General features: G+C 66.8%; 2 protein-coding genes across 5 annotated transcripts in view; one reads left to right on the top strand and one right to left on the bottom strand.

Moving 5' to 3' along the window:
• EVI5L (ecotropic viral integration site 5 like) overlaps nucleotides 1-7,944 on the top strand; it is a 31,075-nt gene extending 23,131 nt beyond the window's left edge. For 2 of the 4 annotated variants that reach the window (XM_058537951.1, XM_058537952.1), the window contains exons 12-19: nucleotides 1,637-1,789; nucleotides 3,887-4,015; nucleotides 5,434-5,574; nucleotides 5,646-5,801; nucleotides 5,893-6,039; nucleotides 6,125-6,220; nucleotides 6,305-6,400; nucleotides 6,503-7,944. In XM_058537951.1, the coding sequence (XP_058393934.1) occupies nucleotides 1,637-1,789; nucleotides 3,887-4,015; nucleotides 5,434-5,574; nucleotides 5,646-5,801; nucleotides 5,893-6,039; nucleotides 6,125-6,220; nucleotides 6,305-6,400; nucleotides 6,503-6,781 (1,197 nt within the window). In that variant the 3' untranslated portion in view covers nucleotides 6,782-7,944. Of the gene's footprint in view, nucleotides 1-1,636; nucleotides 1,790-3,886; nucleotides 4,016-5,433; nucleotides 5,575-5,645; nucleotides 5,802-5,892; nucleotides 6,040-6,124; nucleotides 6,221-6,304; nucleotides 6,401-6,482 lie in introns of all 4 variants that reach the window. The other 2 variants (XM_058537949.1, XM_058537950.1) reach the window with 2 other exon arrangements.
• A 2,222-nt stretch (nucleotides 7,945-10,166) lies between these two features.
• Nucleotides 10,167-15,362, bottom strand: PRR36 (proline rich 36). Its single transcript, XM_058537948.1, has 6 exons — nucleotides 15,018-15,362; nucleotides 14,171-14,445; nucleotides 13,955-14,054; nucleotides 13,599-13,711; nucleotides 11,304-13,505; nucleotides 10,167-11,136 (listed from the first exon to the last, which is right to left on the bottom strand). Exons 2-6 carry the CDS (start codon nucleotides 14,436-14,438, stop codon nucleotides 10,619-10,621), a joined length of 3,201 nt encoding a protein of 1,066 aa, XP_058393931.1. The 5' UTR covers nucleotides 14,439-14,445; nucleotides 15,018-15,362; the 3' UTR covers nucleotides 10,167-10,618.
• Between the last annotated feature and the right edge of the window lie 2,029 nt (nucleotides 15,363-17,391).

Genomic DNA, 17,391 nt, shown 5'->3' with positions numbered 1-17,391 from the left:
ACCCTGGCCCCCCACCTGTTTTTAAAGATGGCTTAAAGGTGGGGGCCCCACCTCCTGCTCCTCCCTCCTTCTCACTTGCCCCTCCACTGCACAGGGAGCAGATCGTCCACAGGATTTTATTGTCCTTGCCCCAAAACCTTAATTCTTGTTCCGCCTCCAAGTCAAAACACACCCTCCCGCCCAGCGCTGCCACCCCCGTCCCTCGCCTTCCCGGGATGGCTCCTCCTCCCTCACTCGGGAGGCCCCAGCCTGGCCGGCCCTGGAGGGTCCACCGCCCCAGAGGGTGCAGCCGTGGGCACCCCGCCTCCCCACTCGCACACAGACCCCTCTCCGGGACGGAGCTGGCTCTGGCTTTGGTCTTCCTCCGGGTCCTCTCCTGCTGGTTCTCTGGTTCTCCGGTCTCACTCCTGTCTCCCCTGCTTCTAGAGATAGTCCACTGCGTTAGTGACAAGTGGTTCTTGTCTGTCTCTCCCCCTCTCCTGTCCCCGCGCCTTCCGCTCTGCCTCCTCCCCCTGTCGCTCGGACCTCTCGGCCGGGTAGGAGAGCGCTGCTCTGGCTGATAGGTTAATCCAGGTACTGTAGCTTTTCGTCTCCCTCTCCCACCTCCTTCCTGTCCCGCACACGACAGCCAGGAGCCACCTCTTCCCTGACCGCGGCCATCCCGGGGGCGAGGGGGGCAGGCCGGGTGCCGTGCATGGGGGCGGCTGGGGACCGCTTCTCAGGGGAGAGAGGGGGGTGCGCATGTGGGTGCATCTGTGAGTGTGTCTGTGAATGTGTGTACACACACGTACAGAAAGCTTCCTCCCTCCAGGGGACACAGGTGGGGACCCAGGAGGGCTCAGGAACCCTGAGGGTGTATCAGCATTAGGCCCTGGTGTGTGCACTGCGCAGAGCCTCCCCAGCACACACACAAATACACACACACACACACACACACACAACACCCCTTCTGGCCCCTCAGCTCCTCTCTGCTCCTACCTGCAAGGCCTGCCATCTTCTCTCACTCACCTGCTTCTGCTGCTGCCTTATCTTGAATGGCTCTATCTGGAAGCTTCTGCCTGCCACCTGGTGGCTCCGAGCCTGGAATGGGGGGCCCAAATTGGGTGGGATGAGGGGGTGAGGCTGGTTTGGGGTCCTAGCCCCTGGCAGGTGGGCGCCCCAGGGTTCAGGACTGGAGAAGGCCCCGGGAGAGGCATATTCCATCTCCCAACCCCGCCCGGAAGAGCCAGCCCTGAGCCTCTGGGGCCTCGGCTGCCCCCAGACCCCCACCCTCACCAGCAGAGCCCTGGCTAAGAACTCATTTCTCCTCACCTGGGACAGAGGGAGACCGAAGCAGGGAGGGAAAGGAGCTGTCTGCAGCCCCAGCCTAGGGGCCCCATTCTCCGTTTAAGCCCCACAGAGCCTGGACCCCGGTGGGTCTGTTCTTTCAGGCTCCTCCGGTGTCCTGTACCTGCCTGCCCCCCACCCACGTCCCAGGGCCCCGTGGGGCGCCCCATCCCAGGCTCTGAGTGCGGGAGGCCTCATCCTCTCCCTTCCGCCCCGCCTCCGCCCCCTCTGGACCTCCCCTGCGGTGGGCTCGAGGCGGGGCCTGGGCTGTGAGCAGAGGGTCACGGCACCGTGTCCTCGCTGTGCTCAGGGGCAGGTGACACGGGCGCAGGAGGCCGAGGAGAACTACGTCATCAAGCGGGAGCTGGCGGTGGTGCGGCAGCAGTGCAGCTCGGCGGCCGAGGACCTGCAGAAGGCGCAGAGCACCATCCGCCAGCTGCAGGAGCAGCAGGTACCGGGCCAGGTGGGCGGGGCCTCCGGGCTGGGCCACGCCCCTCGCCCGCCACCGGCGCGGATCATGCGCAACTGACTCGGGATCAGCCCTCCCGCGACTTCCTGGGGGGCGGGGGGCAGGGGAGGAGAAACCCAGACCGACCGCAGATTCCCCCAGCCCCACGCTAGGGATGGGGGGGGATCCTGTGTCCATTTCCCACCGCCCCGTGGGGTGTCAGGCCTGCTGCATTGAGACCAAGCAGTGGGCCTCCCTGGCCCCCAGCCCCGGCACGAGGGCCCGGGAACCAGGCTGTCCCTGCAGGGCCCCTCCCTCGGCTGATGGGGCTGTGATTCTTTGGGGGAGCCCTGGCGTCTCCCCAGGGCCTGAAGGACTGTTGCGCTTCCCCGGGGGCCAGCCATGCAGGGTAGGAGCTAGGCAGAGGGACAGGGGAGGGGCCTGCCTCCTCCAGTGCTCTGGACGTTGCCGTCAGAAGAGGGTCTGGTCTGTGCCCACGGCTCTGAGCTGGCAGGGCGGGGGTGAGGGGGCACCCCACGTCTGTTGTGGGGTCGTGACCTCCTGATCAGCAGTGGGAGGGCCCCCAGGCTGGAGCACCACGGGAAGAGGCCGCTTCTCTGGGAGGGAACTTTAGGCCTTTTGTTCAGCCATACCCAGCAGGCTGCCTTCCTCACGTGAGGACCGGCCAGCCGCTGAGGCCCCCAAGCTCGCGCGCAGGCCTGAGCACATGCCCTGGAGGGGCAGGGAAAGATGCTCTAGGTTCCCCCACCCCCTGTGATCCGGTGCTGAACCCAGCAGGGCCGGGCAGGGAGGTGGGGGTCCCCGATGTGGAGACAGCACAGGGTGCTTAAGAAACAACGAGTGGGAAAAGGAAGGGTGATTCGCTGAGGAAAACCCTCCCCCACCGAGCCAGGCCTGGAGACCTGGGCTCAGGCCTTGGCTCAGGGATTCGAGTTGATTCTTTGCTCCTGGGGCCAGGGAGGCAAAGCTTCATCATTTCTCGCCTGCATCCACCTCCTGCCCCCACCTGCGAGCTCGGTAGCCCCACCTCCATCTGAGGCAGCATAGCTGATGGGGAAACCGAGGCTGGGCTCATGCCACCCATGGCACAATGCCCCCTTTCTGGCCAGTCAGACAGACATCCACCTGCTACCCCTGAGCTCCAGCCTTTAAGGGATGCAGAGATGGAGGCAAGGAGGCCACGCAGGCAGAGGGAAGCCATGCAGAAGCTGGCTGGCCCTGAGTGCTGTCTCCTTCTCCACGAGAGGCTCCTGGAGGAGGCACAGCCTGGCAGGGCCCAGGCTCAGCACCCATCTGACACCCACGGACCTCAGAGGCCCACAGTGGTCACGGGCAGCGAGCAGGCCTGGGCAGCTGGGCAGGAAGGCAGTAAAGAGCAGGGCGGGGGGGGGGGGGGTGGCTGGGGCCAGCTCGCAGAGAACCGCCCTGCCAGGCCACGGGGGCAACAAGATGGCGACCTGGCTGTGGCCACAGGAGCTTCCCTCACCCACAAGCCAGGTCTCCGCTGTTGGGTCCAGGTGGCACCCATCACCCCTGGGCCCCCCACTGGGGACCTCTGAGAAGCCTTCTGGGCACTGCAAGAAAGTGAGTCCAGCCAACTCTTTCCCTATCCTTCCTGTTTGGAAATGGAGGCGGTAGAGAGGAGGGGCACAGAGAAGGAAGGGCAGGATGCCCTGAGCCCCACCCCCGCTCCCACTGTGTGGTTAGGCCACTGACCGCACAGCAGGAAGGGCGCCTCAGAGAACCCATCCTGCACCCCCACCCCAGCGATCGTGGGAACCAGTCATTGGCATCCCCCGGGGCATCCTGAGGCTGTGGAAGGTCCCCTTCAGAAGGTCCCTCTGGGTGGTGTTCCCAGGAAGGAGGCCAGGTTGGGCCGGCCACACCAGTGCCAGGAGCCCCGGGCACAGAGCATCAGGGCCCCCATGGCATCCAGCTGTCCTCCAGGAGGGCAGAAGGCACAGGAGGGGGACCCAGGGTTCCTCCTTGCTCTCCTCTCCACCCCCAGCCTGAGCCCCCCTCCCAGCCCAGGAAGGCTGCCCACCTTCCTGCCACAGCCTCGGGCCGACGCAGCCCTCTGCCTGCCCCCAGGATAACCCGCGCCTCACAGAGGACTTCGTGGCCCACCTGGAGACCGAGCTGGAGCAGTCGCGGCTGCGGGAGACGGAAACGCTGGGGGCCCTGCGGGAGATGCAGGACAAGGTTCTAGACATGGAGAAGGTGCGGCTGGGCGGGCAGGCGGCTGTCGGGGAAACTCTGGGAAGGAGAGCTATGGCTACTGGGCTCGCTTCGGGAGGGGCATCACCAGCACTAGCCCGGGAGAAGGGGCGGCCAGGGGGACCCGTGGGACATGTCCTGGAGTCAGATCCCCGCTGCCCGGCAGTCCCCGGGCACCTCCCTGGCCCCCTCGTCCCCTGGTTCCCCGCCATGGTCTCCACAGGAGGGTCTGGGCAGATGGGAAGTTGGGCCCCTCACCCCCAGACCCCCCCCAAGCCCTGGAGGTACACACACACACACACACACACACACACACACACACAGGGCACACACGAAGCAGCACGACTCCACGAGGGGCACACTCGCCCTCATGACCAGGCACAGTGCAGTGGCTTCCATAGGCTTCCAGACAGCCCGACCCACCTGTGTCTCCCCCTGGCCCTGGGTTCCTGGATGGAGGGAGGGGACAGAAGGCCCAGCCCATCAGGGTTGCTCTGCCCCCTGGAGACACCACCAAGGGGGCCGACTGGGGCCTGCCCTCTCCTGCCTGCAGCCCTGCGGGGAGCACCAGGCCTCCTGGGTCCCCCCCCCACCTGCTTTCGTGCTGACTCAGTATTGCAACCCCCATGGAACCGCCAGAATGGACGTGCCCTGGCCACCAGAGGGCAGCAGGACCCACTCACACCACAGCGGGAGCCGTTCCCCACCCCCTTGAGCCTGTGCTATTTTGGGTCCCCTCCCAGGTGGGGTGTCTGCCACAGCCTTGCATGGGGCCATCGGCCTCTCAGTCCCCATCAGCCAGCCCAGAGCTGGGCTTCCCTCCCTCCACAGAGGAGGGCAACGTGCACCCAGTCATCCTGCCGCCCTCCCCCAACTCCCAGTCCCAAACAGGGGTCATGAGGACCTGGTGCAACAAGCTGGATTGTCGTCCGAGAGGCTGGACCACAAATCTCTCATCGCTGAGCCCTTGGGAGGCCAGGACAGGGCCTCGGCTGGCCCTCAGCCTGACCCCAGGGAGAGGGGCTGCCTGGGGTCCCAAATCCACAGTCTCTCAGCTCCTGCTGGGGCAGGGCCCGGGGCTGGTCACGGATCTGATTCCCAGGTGGATAAGTACCTGCCCCGGCCCAGCTGCCTGGCGTGATGGCAGTAACGTTTATGGAGGCCCCATGGTTGTGGGGCTTGCCCTGGGAGAGAGTGGGTGCTGTTATTACACCCATTTTTCAGACGAGCATCTCTGGTTTGCTCTGCTCCGGCCTGGTCCACGTTCCCTGTATTCTGGGGTCCAGGGTGCACCCTCTCCCAGCCGGGCTGCCCAAGGTGGAACTCCGAGGACACGTGGGGCTGGCGGGGGTCTCGGTCCTGCAGGAAGGGCCGCGAGGCTGCGCAGCTGCCCCAGACGCTGAGCTCTTCTCGCCCCGCAGAGGAACAGCTCGCTGCCCGACGAGAACAACGTGGCGCGGCTGCAGGAGGAGCTGAAGGCGCTCAAGGTGCGGGAGGGCGAGGCCGTGGCCTCGGCGCGGGAGCTGAAGCTGCAGCTGCAGGAGCTCTCGGACACCTGGCAGGTGAGGGCCCAGCCCCGCGCGGCCCGTGCGCCGGGCTCCCCGGGGAGGCTGACGCCGACCTCGCCCGCCAGGCCCACCTGTCCCGCGGCGGCCGCTGGAAGGAGTCCCCGCGGAAGCTGGTCCTGGGCGAGCTGCAGGACGAGCTGATGAGCGTGCGTCTGCGCGAGGCGCAGGCCCTGGCCGAGGGCCGCGAGCTGCGGCAGCGCGTGGTGGAACTCGAGACGCAGGTGGGCCGCGCCGTCTGCGGGAGGGCTGGGGGGCCGCGGCCTTGGCTCGGCCGTGACCCCGCGCGTCCGCCCGCCCTCCCTCCTCCCCCAGGACCACATCCACCGCAACCTGCTGAACCGCGTGGAGGCGGAGCGCGCGGCGCTGCAGGAGAAGCTGCAGTACCTGGCTGCGCAGAACAAGGGGCTGCAGACGCAGCTCAGCGAAAGCCGCCGCAAGCAGGCCGAGGCCGAGTGCAAGGTGCCCCCCGCCCCGCCTGCCCGCTGCCCTGGGCCCCCCTCGCCCCGCCGCGCCGCCTGACCTGCCCTCTCCCCCCAAACCCCAGAGCAAGGAGGAGGTGATGGCCGTGCGCCTGCGGGAGGCGGACAGCATGGCGGCGGTGGCCGAGATGCGGCAGCGCATCGCCGAGCTGGAGATCCAGGTGAACGGCGAGGCCGGGGCCGCGCGCGGGCGTTGGGGTGGGGTGGGGCCTGCCGTGACCCCGCGCGCCCTGGCCCGCCCGCAGAGGGAGGAGGGCCGCATCCAGGGCCAGCTGAACCACTCGGACTCGTCGCAGTACATCCGCGAGCTCAAGGACCAGATCGAGGAGCTGAAGGCCGAGGTGAGCGCGGGAGGGGCGGGAGAGCGGGGGAGGGGTGCCTGGCGGCCGATCGGCCCGTGGGAACGTCGCTGCCCGCCCCCAGCGCCCCGGTCCCCGCCCCAGGTGCGGCTGCTGAAGGGCCCGCCGCCCTTCGAGGACCCGCTGGCCTTCGACGGGCTCGGCCTGGCGCGGCACCTGGACGAGGACTCGCTGCCCTCGTCCGACGAGGAGCTGCTCGGCGTGGGCGTGGGCGCCGCGCTGCAGGACTCGCTCTACCCGCTGTCGCCGCGCGACGCGCGCTTCTTCCGCCGTCTCGAGCGGCCGGCCAAGGACAGCGAGGGCAGCTCGGACAGCGACGCCGACGAGCTGGCCGCGCCCTACAGCCAGGGCCTGGACAACTGAGGCCGTGCCCGCGCGCCCGGAGCCAGGGGGCCGCCGCCCGCTCCTCCGCCGGCCCGCCGGCCGCGCCTATACTCCGGCCGGCCCCAAGGGCTAGGCCCAGGGCGGCAGGGCGCAGAGGGCAGGGCCGGATCTGAGGATCGGCAGGGTCCCCGGCAGGCCCACCCTCCCCAGCAGTGTTTACCCATCTTGGTGGCACCCCTCCGGGCCCAGTTCCCTGGAGGGTCCGCCCCTTTTAACAGCGAGGGCCCCGGACGACCCAGAGGGCCCAGGACTGGATGGCAGGAAGCCCCCTCCTCCCAGCAGGCCTCCTTCTGGGACAAGGGCGGCCTTGCCAGGAAGGGCCTGGGACCTAGGGAGGCCTGAGGAAGAAAGGGCAGCTCTGGGCTGGACGGAACCCCCCCGCAGTGCCCCTGGGGACCCTTGGCCGCCAGGGACAGATGGCCTGGCTGGGCTTTCCTGCCTGGTGCAGGTGTCATGGCCCCTGCAGCAGAAACCAAAGTCCCCCCTACTGTGCAGGGCCACCTGGGGTGCGTGGCCAGCGGGACCCAGCCCAGGCCTGGGCACTGTCTGTCCCTGCTGCTTGGGGGCCAGAGCAGCTGTGAGGATGTCATGAGACCCCTCTCCCCAGTGCCCCACATCTTCCTCCATGAGATGTCCCATCACCCCGTCTTGGCCAGTGATGGAGGGGCTCCCCCACCCAAGCTAGCCTCCTCTCCAGGGGGGGCCCAGCCTCCACTTCCCTCCTTCCCTGGGTCCCCAGCCCCACCCTCCAGCCAGGGCCAGGCCCCAGTGGAGGAGCCTCCCTGTGGTGGCCCCGTGGTCTCTGTGGAGTCAGAGCCAAGAACGGTGCCAAAGTCCAGCGATGCCCTAGACCCCTTGCCCCCAGGCCTCATGACCCTCGGGGCTGACCCTCTCGGTGCTCCTGGAGCCTCGAGCCATGTCACAAGCAGTCTCCCTGGTGCCTCCTGGGTGGGGACCCACGCTCAGTCCCCTTCCCTGGTCGCCCACTCCTCAGTGTTACAAAGCCTGGGGACCAGTGTGGGCATCTCGGGCTCTCCCATGTGCCCCCCACACTGCCCACCACCATTTTGCACACTGCCTGTTCACACTCCACATGTCGCCCAGGCGGGAAAGATGGAAAATAAAGTGTATTTACACAGTCACGGAAAGGGGACCCTGAGAGGCGCAGGCCTGGTGGGGGGGAATTGCAAGCAACCATGGGGCCCCAGCCCCTTGTCCCAGGAAGCAGTGGGGAGGGGAGCTGGCTGTCCTTGCCCTGGGGAGCCTCCCACAGCCTAAGAATCAGGGGGAAAGGTCATAGAAGGCCAGCAGGGGCCAAAGAGGCCGCCAAGTTGGGATGCTCTATGGAGAGGAAAGAAGGGCGTTCGTTGATTCAGTGTGAGCAGAAGTGTGGGGGTGGGAGAGACAGTATGGGGGACAAATCACAGTGGACCTTGGATGTTAGGCTCACAAATGGACCTGTATAGCGTGGCTCTGGAGATGGGGAGGGCGGGGAGGGGTGGGGGGAGCATGATTTCCTAGCTTGGGCCTCCTGGAGAGACCTGGAGGAATGCGGAGTCTCGGGGCTTCAGGAAGATGCAGGATCTGGTAGTGATCATTCAGCACACACTTCCCGAGGCCTTCTGGGTGCTCCGCCTTGTGCCTGGCTCTGAGGGGTCCCCACTGTAGTGGAGGAGACAGACACCGGGGTGGGGGTCGGGGCTGAGCCTGCAGGCTAGTGTGGCAAGTGCCCAATAGACAAATGTGTAGGGAGATCAGGGAAGGCTTCCTGGAGGAGGTGGTGGGTGTCAGAGCCACCTCCAAGGGCAAAAGCAAAAAGGTGAGACAAGGCAGGGACCAGCACGAGGCACCTGATGGCTGTGAAGAAGAAACAGGAGAGAGTGGGCGTGGCCAGACCAGGAAGGGGCTTCTCCAGTCAGGAGCCAGAGTTTGCGCTTTGAACTGAGGGCAGTGGGGAGCCATGGTGGGCTTAAGTGAGGGGGCCACCATCACCTCCTGTGCCCATGGAGTAATTCCACCCCAGCTGGCTCCCCGGGATGGGGCAGGGTCCTGGAGGGACCATCTGAGGTTCTGCCCTGCTCCCTCTTGGTGGCTGGCCTTGAGGCCTCAGCTACCCAGTGTGTCAGGGATCAGCCCTTACCCTTGGGCTTGTCTCAGCGACTGGAAACAAGGAGACCTGGGTCCTCACCAGGTCCCAGCGAGGAAGGGAACCTCTGGAGTTTTCCACCAGACTCGCAGTTTGAGTGAGGGAGCATGCTTCGCCCCCACCCCCAACACTGGCCCCCAGGGGTGGAGGCAGCAGTGGCCACTGGGACGGGACTGATTTCTCCTCAGACCTTAGGCTGGGAGGTGGCCGCGTCTGGGGTGGGGTCAGGCAAGACTTGGTGATCTGTGTCTGACAGAAACCTGGCTACAGGGTGCACTATGGGGACTGGGTCTAGGGGCAGAGACAGTGCTGAGGGGTCCCACTCTGTCCTTTACCCTGCCCTGGGGAGTGTGGCCCCTGCCAGGCCTCCATCATTCTTGGTGTGAAGCAGGAGACCCTCAGAGAGCAAAGAATGGGGGGGCACCTGGGAAGAAAGGCCCCAGCTGGGGCTTGAGGGGTCCAGGGTCAAGACGACTGGGCTGCAGGAGGAAGGGCAAGGAATTCTGATGAGGGAGACAAGTGAAGACATTGGTTGGCTCTGGTGAGGAGCCTGGCGGGGGGGACACCCTAAGTTGGGGGGAAAGGTGACGCCCATGGGTTGGGAGGCACAGAGGGGCAGGGCGAGGACACCTGCAGAGGAGGGGGCAATGTAAAGACTCCTGGGTCTCCCACCCAGCCTTGGGAGGAGCTGCTCCTTCCCTGCAGGCCCCCCAAGGACAAGGAATCCTTGGCAAAGCCTGGCCCAGGAGGACCCTACGCCCCACACCGGGTCTTCCTGACGACCCCGGGCCCAGCTGCAGGCCTGCCTTCTGTGCTACAGCCTCCTCGATGAGCAGAGGGCAGTGCGCGCAGGGTTGGGAGGCCCCGGAGGGAACCCAGATCGCCATCGGTCTCAGGCCGCCCTTCCCTCCCGCACCTCAGGGCCTGCAAGGTAAGGGGGTTGCGCAGTGTGAGGAAGGACCTCAGGAAGGGTCCGCACCCTCCCTTCGGACCCAAGCAAGCCCTCCCCACGTGTCTTCCCCCTCCGCCTGGGAGCGCCGGCTCCCCTGGCCCAGTATAGCTTCTGTGGTTCATCCACGCTGTCCACGCACTGGCTCATCCATCCACTCGGTCACGCGGCCCCACCGGGGCCCCTCCTGCAGTCGCCCACGTTCACGCATGGGGACTCGGCAGCGCCCGGTGCCACCCCAGCCCCGCCTCACGCGCCCCTTATCCTCAGTGGAGAAGCTGCACCGCCAAGCGGTGGGCGGAAAGGCCTTCAGCCAGAGCTACAGCCTGCTCCGCACAGCTGCCAGCTCGGCTTGGGCCTTACCCCTTGCGCCGCCCCGCCCTCTGCTCGGCCCCGGGGCGGCCCCCAGCCCCGGTCCCCGGGACAACGGCGAGGGCGCACAGACTGCAGTGTCCCAGCTTTATTGCAAACTCGGGCGCGCAGTAGAAGGTACACTGGACATGGGGCGGGGCCTAGGCCGGGGGGCGGGGCTCGAGGGGAGGACCAAGGTCAAAACTGTGGGTGGGTCGCGAGCCTGGGCCAAAATTTTAGGGCTCTAGGGGGCTGAGACCGATCCACCTGGAGCCGAACTCCAAGAGGGGAAGGGGGTCTAAGACAGGCGTAACCGGAGGGGCGGGTCCTAAGGCAGGGGTGGATCTGGTGGGCGGGGCTAGGGTCTGGCTCAGTGAAAGGTCTCCACCTCCACCACGGTCCAGTCACCCTGCGGGGAAGCCACGTCGTCCGGGGAGAAGCTGGTGACTGAGGTGATGCTGGCGCGGGACTCGTCCAGGGGAGACAACAGTTCGGCCCAGCGGCCCAGTTCGGCGTCGCTGAGCGCCGTCCGGGTGCCCCCCGCGACGCCGCCACCCCCTGCGCCCCCTGGGCCACCGCCGCTGCCACCCGCGGCACCCTCGGCGGCCGCCAGCAGCAGCGTCCGGCTCAGCAGGTGCTGCACGACGCTCGCCTGCAGCGCCCCCAGCGGCAGCTCGCCCAGGCGCGCCGGCTTCGCGCCGCGGGAGGCCGCCCCCGCCCCCGCCCCCGCCCCCGCCGCCGGCTTCCCACCCCCCGCGCCAGGCCCCGGCCCCGCATCCAGCGCGCCCGGGGCGGGGGTCGCCGACTCGGGCCCTTCAGCCTCGTAGATGGTGCACAGGCCGTCAGCGGAGCCCGACCCGGCAGCAGGAGGCCAAGGCAGGGGCGCTCCTGGGGAGAGAAGAGGGGCCGAGGGAGCCCCCGCCCCTTCCCTTAGCTCCGCCCCCAGGCCAGCTGCCCCGCCCCCGGGCCGCGAAGCCTCGCCCCCGACCCCGCCCTCCCGCCATCCCTGGACCTCGCCCCTCCCACAGCCCGGCGGGGTCCGGAGGGCTGCTGACCTTGTGCGCCGCGGACGGCCAGCGGCGGAGCGGGCCCTCGGCTCCAGGCGGCCGGGTGGCAGGCGGCGAGCTCCGCGTCGGCGGGCGGGGAGGCCGCGGCGCCGCCCTCGGGCCCGCTGTCGTAGCCGCGCAGCTCCTCGGGCGTGCTCGTGGCGCTGCTGCTGTGGCCCGCCAGGTCCGGGCCGCTCAGCGTACTGGACGGGCTGCGCGAGGGCGGCGGCGGTGGGCCCGGGGCCAGCGCCAGGGTCAGCCGTGGACCCGGCAGAGGGGCATCAGGACCCGGGGTCGGCGGGCGGCGAAAGGCCTGCAGAGGGGGTGAGGCCGGGGGAGAGGGCGGGGCCTGCAGAGGGGGCAGGGCCAGGGAAGGCGGAGCCTGCGGCGGGGGCGCGGCCAGGGGAGAGGGAGGGGCTTGCAGAGGGAGTGAGGCAGGAAGAGAGGGCGGGGCCTGCAGAGGGGGCAGGGCCAGGGAAGGTGGAGCCTGCGGAGGGGGCGTGGCCAGGGGAGAGGGAGGGGCCTGAAGAGGAGGTGCGGTAGGGGGAGAGGGAGGGGCCTGCAGAGGAGGCAAGGCCAGAGACGGTGAAGCACGCGGAGGGGGCGTGGCCAAGGGAGAGGGAGGGGCTTGCAGAGGAGGTGAGGCAGGGCGAGATGGAGGGGCCTGCAAAGGGGGCGAGGCCAGAGAAGATAGAGCCTGTGGAGGGGGCGTGGCCAGGGGTGAGGGAGGGTCTTGAAGACGGGGCGAGGCCACAGAAGGTTGGGTTTGCAGAGGGGGCATAGCCAGGAAAGAAGGGATGGCCTGCAGAGGGAGTGATCCTGGAGAAGGTGGAGCCTGCAGAGGGGACATGGCCTGAGGAGAGGGAGTGGCCTGCAGAGGTGGTAAGGTCAGGGAAGGTGGGGCCTGTATAGGGGGCAGGGACTGAGGAGAGGGAGTGGCCTGTAGAGGGGGCGTGGTCCTGGAAGGTGGAGTGTGTGGAAGGGGCGTGGCCAGCAGAGAGGGCGGGGCCTGTAGAGGGGGCAGGGTCAGAGGAGAGGGAGTGTCCTGTAGAGGGGACGTGAACAGGGGAGAGGGAGGGGCCTGCAGAGGCAGTGAGGCCAAGGCAGCCGGAGAGCCTAGAGGAGGAGGACCCTGCAGAGAGAGCGTGGTCAGAGGAGAGCGAGAAGCCTGCGGAGGGTCCTGTGTGGGAGATGTAGCCAGTGTATAGGGCGTGGCCTGAAGAGAGGGCGGAGACAGGGAAGGACCGGCCCGCGGAAGAGGCGTGGTCAGAGCCGAAAGGGCCTCCAGACGGGATGTGGCTAGGGGGGAAGGCGGGTTCCGCAAAGATATTGCTTGAGACAGAGGGGTTTGTAGAGGGGGCGTGGCCGATGGTAGAGGAGCCGCCAAAGGAGGTGTGGCCAAGGGAGAGGGGACAGTCAGAAGAGGGGGCAAGGCCAGAGAAGCCTGGGTGGGGGGCATACTCTGCAGAGGGGGTGACACTGATGGAGAGAATGGAGCCAGAATGGTGGCGGTGGCCAAAGGAGAGGCGGATGCCTCGGGAAAGGATGTACCTAGATGTGTGGGTGGAGCTTGCAAAGGAGGTGTGGCCGGCGGAGAAGGGAGGGTCTGCAGAGAGGGTGGAGCAGAGGGAGAAGGCGGGGCTAGTGGAGGGGGCGTGGCCAAAGGGCAAGTGAGGACCTGGGAAGGGGGCGTGGTCGGTGGAGACAGAGGGAGCGTGTCCGGGAGAGGTGTGGCTGTGACATGGGGAGGCAGTGCGGGCTGTGCAGTCGCACTAGGTGGAGTGGGTGTAGCCAAAGGAGGAGAGATGCCCTGCCCAGGGTCTGTGCCATTCTTTGGAGGTGTGGCCTGCGGGGGGCGCAGAGCCTGCAGCCCTTTGGACTTGAGCTGCGAGGGGTGCCCCAGAGCCCGGGGTGTTCCACCCAGCGAGGCCCCGGAGCGTGCTGGGGAGGACAGAGGGGTGGCGCTGGAGCCCAGGGGGCGCGAGGCTGGCCTCTGGAGGCCCCCACCAGCGTTGGGTCGCCTCCTGGCGGCGGGGCTCGGCTCCGCGGCGCTGCGCTCTGGGGCGCTGCTCACTGATTTCCTGGGGGCCTCGGTCGGGGGTCGAGGTCGGGCACTTGGAGCTGCCCGGGGGACACCGCCCTCAGCGCCTGCAGCCCGGGACCGACGGGAGATGGCCGGGGAGGGGGCGCTTGGAGTGGGCCCAGAAGAGTCTGGGGACAAAACAGAAGGCCCAAGGGTTACCAATATTACTGGGCTGGTCCCCCTCACTGCCCAGGAACCCCACTCCTCCCCAGGTCACGCACCTCTCCGAGGCCCGGCGCTCAGGGCGCTCCTTCTGGGCGCTTCTGGGGCTTTTCCTCTGGCCACAGGTTCCTCAGCTGGGGGCCCGAGCCCCTTCTGCCCAAGAGGGCCTAGCCTGGGGACAGAAGGGGCCATGCTCAGGGCAGAGCCCCAGCTCCTTCTTTCACCTCCCAAGCCTACACTTTCCCATCTGTGAAATGGGGCATATGCCTTCTCTGTGGACCAATAATGGCTTTCACACAACGTGCGCCCAGCCATCTGCAGGTACTCCCACGCCCCAACTGATGTGTAAAATTAAAGGTTCCAGATAGTGACACTAACCCTGCCTGGGGAACCTGGGGGTGGCGGGGCGTGTTACCTGGCGGTCCCGCTGGCACGCCCCAGGCTAGAGACAGAGACCGGGCTGGAGGTCTTGGCAGGGGTCCGCTCCCCTCTCCCAGCCGCTGGGGCCCTGGAGGCTGCGGGGAGAAGGCCCAGTCAACGCGGTGCCCGGGAAAGGAGGGGGAGGCTGGAGCCTCAGAAGGAAAGGGGAGCAGGAAGATGGGGTCTGAATCGAGGAAAGAGGCTGGGGTACCTGGGCTCCGGGGTCCTGTCCCGGCGCTCCGCGCTGGTCCCACCCGGGGACCAGCCTCTTGGAGAGCGGCTCCCCGGATGCCCCCGGCTCGCTCCGCCAGGGGCCCTCGCCCCGCAGCTGCCGCTGCTCCCAGAACTCGGAGGGCCGCGCTGGTTACTGGGGGAGGGGGTCGAGGAGACCCTGGGGGCCTGGGGGTCGGAAGGCCAGGAGGGCGAGAAGCTGGCGTCCGCGCAGCGGCCCCTGCCCTGGCCTTGTCCCTCTTATCCATTCCGCACCTGAGGAGGAGACAGACCGATCAGCATCCCGGATTCGGGACCGCTACGCTGCCTGCAGGGACCTGGGTCCTGTCACCTCGCTGCCCCTTCCTCAGCGTCGCCACTCATGGGCGCCCAAACCTCGGCCTCGATCCACTTCCCTCCCACTCACCCCCACACCCTCTCACGAGCCCAGCTGCTCATGGTTGTCCCCCAGTCCCACCCCCACCGCCCGCCTCCAGGCCCTGCCTGGTCCAGCCCACCCCCCTCTCTCGCCTCTGCTTCCTTTCAGGACCCCAGATCCACGCCCCACCCCTCGCCCCCTCAGAGACCCAGACGACCAGCCTCGGGGACAAGGGGCGGCCACGGGCTCCGGATGAGGGGGACGGGAGCGCACGCCCGGGTCCCCTCGCCAGACCCGGCGCCCTCCCCGGGCCTCCCGGAGGGATGCCGGCACCTGCCGGGAGGAGGAGCGGCCCCGGCTGCCCGCGAACGGGCTCACGGAAACAAAGAGCCGCGTCCCGAGCCCGTCCCCCTCCCCCAGCCGGACCCTGGTCCGCGCGGCCCCCTCCACCTGCTGGTGCGGCGCTCACCTCCGGCTCCGGCTCCCGCCGCTCCACACTGGGTCGCCCGGGGTGGGGCTGGGTGGCAGCGCCGCGGCGGCCGCGAGCGGCGGGAAGGCGAGGGGAGGGGGCTGCGGGCGGCGGCGCCGGGAGCCGGGTCCGCCCCTCGACCGTGGGCGGGGGAGACGGGGGCGCGCGCGCGCGATCCAGACCCAGGAGGCGGCGGGAGCGCGCTGGGAATTAGGGAACGCGCGTTGGAGGGAGGGGCGGCTTTTCCGCGGTCCCGCGGAGGCCTCTGTCCGCGGCTGCGCCTGAGGACCCCAGACATCCCACGAGAGGGGGTTCAGGGGGAATCCTTGGGGTCCCTGACCCTGCCTCCCCGCCTACCCGCACACACACACCTGCCCAGGCCCCCCATCCAGCCACCTGGCGACCAAGGCCTGCCTGGACGCGGATAGGCTGGGCCCTGGCAACCAGGGGGCGGGACCATCGCGCCCCGGGCCCAATCTACCAATCCGGCGGACCCGTGTCCTGGTCCCTGTCCCCGCCTTCGCGACCGCGGAAGCCGGGCCCCCCGGGGTCCCTGGGGCCTCCACCCATCTCATATCCGAAGGCTTTTCCCAGACCCCAGAAAACCCCCTACCTGACTGAAGGGAGAACTACTGGGAGAATGCAGCCCTGGGAATTTAGGGGTAGACCCCGGATTTGGGGGAACATAAGGGAAGGATGGGAGGGAGGGAGAGAAGTGAGCCAGCCTTCTGCAGGGCAGAGCACTGCCCCCCTCCACACCCTCCTAGGTCACAGGAAGGGGCGAGACCAAGTCAGCAAAGGCTTCCTGGCAGAGCCTGGCTTTGGGAGGCCAAGATTATGGGGGGCTGGGAGGTGTCAAAATGGGGGCATGAAGGTGCAGAAACGATCCCATCGGAGGTTTCCAGCCCAGCCGGCGGCAGTGGGAGGTGTCATTTTGGTGACTTCGCCAGCTGGTGCAGGGGTCTCAGTGGAGGGCCTTGATGGGGGACCGAGGAGGTGAAAGTGTGAAGAGGGGGATGGCCAACCTCAGCTGCCCTGCGCTTCCGACTGACACCAGGAGCCCTCCTGCACCTCCACGTCCCCCGCACACACTGTGCTTTCAGCCTCGATGCCTCATCTCTGCAGACTCTTAGCCACCCCATACCCCAACCCAAAGAGCCAGCTCCCTCTGCCCCACCCCTTCCCCCATCACACCACGAGCAGCTCATCCCCGCGTGGAGATTCCGCCCCCCCCCCGCCCCCTGCCAGGGGGCTAACGTGCACCGGACAGGGAAGGGTGGCACTTGACACCTGGGTGAACCTGAGCTGGGAGGAAGGAAGATAGACTTAACCAGAGTGTGGCTGGAAGCAAGGGTTTGGATTTTCTGGCTTCAAGAGTTGTACCCACAGTTGAGGTTTCGGGAATGGAAGCAAGGGTTTGGATTTTCTGGCTTCAAGAGTTGTACCCACAGTTGAGGTTTCGGGAATGGAAGAAAGAAAAAGATGGTGAGATCAGAACCGAATGTCCTGCTTTGGCCGGTGGCGGCTGATCTTCAGAACCCATCCTCTCCATGAACCCTCCCTTCAGCCTGGGAGGGTGCCCTCTCACAGCCCCCCAGGGCACTGCCCTCTGGATTGGGTCATTCTCGGCCTCATCTCCTCCCCAGGTCTGCCCAGTGTCGCCTGTGTGAGCGCCTTCTGGCATGACAGCAGCCTGGTTCCCCTGCCTGCCCACCCACACATTCACCAGCAGCGTCCTCCTGCCTTCTATGGCGCAAGGTCCCTCCAAGGCAACACTGAACCCATCCTGCATTTCATTGGGATCTGGACACTGCCCACTTATAAAAACACCCCTCAAATGTCCATCAACAGGGCGGTGGAATACGCAAACCAAGTATGTCCTACAATGGAATACCCCTCATCAATAAAAAGCAACGAACTGCTAAGACACTCAAAACAGGGACAAATCTCAAAAACGCTCTGCTGAGCAAAAGAAGCCAAACACACACACACACACACACACACACACACACACACAGAGCATGCTCTGTATGATTCCGTTTCTATAACATTCTAGAAAACACAAGCTAATCTATAGTGACAGAAAGCAAATCAGTGGTTGTTGGGGGGCCAGTGGGGGAGGGAGACTGTTGAACCACCATTGTAGTCACTATGTGAGACAATAAATGCTCGTTGTTTTCAGCTGCTGAGTTTTGGGGTAATTTGTTACGCAGCAACCGGTAACTACCCCAGGTTCAGAACATCTTAAAAGCTGAGTATTAAATAAGTGTTGGCAAGAATGTGGAGAAATTGGAATCTTTGTGCACTGTTGGCAGGAATGTAAAATGGTGCAGCCACCGTGGAAGACAGTATGGTGGTTCCTCAAAAAATTAAA

Source organism: Diceros bicornis, unplaced genomic scaffold, assembly GCF_020826845.1.
Source record: "Diceros bicornis minor isolate mBicDic1 unplaced genomic scaffold, mDicBic1.mat.cur scaffold_73_ctg1, whole genome shotgun sequence".
NCBI lineage: Eukaryota > Metazoa > Chordata > Mammalia > Perissodactyla > Rhinocerotidae > Diceros > Diceros bicornis.
Note: the sequence above shows the minus strand (reverse complement) of the source record. Positions and strands in the feature narration are given on the sequence as shown.

Excerpts from the sequence above, each read along its gene's own strand:
- PRR36 (XM_058537948.1), bottom strand. The coding sequence starts at position 14,438 with ATGGATAAGAGGGACAAGGCCAGGGCAGGGGCCGCTGCGCGGACGCCA. Across the intron at positions 13,712-13,954 it reads CGTGCCAGCGGGACCGCCAG|GCTAGGCCCTCTTGGGCAGA; the intron begins GTAACACGCCCC and ends TTCTGTCCCCAG. Across the intron at positions 13,506-13,598 it reads GAGCGCCGGGCCTCGGAGAG|ACTCTTCTGGGCCCACTCCA; the intron begins GTGCGTGACCTG and ends TTTTGTCCCCAG.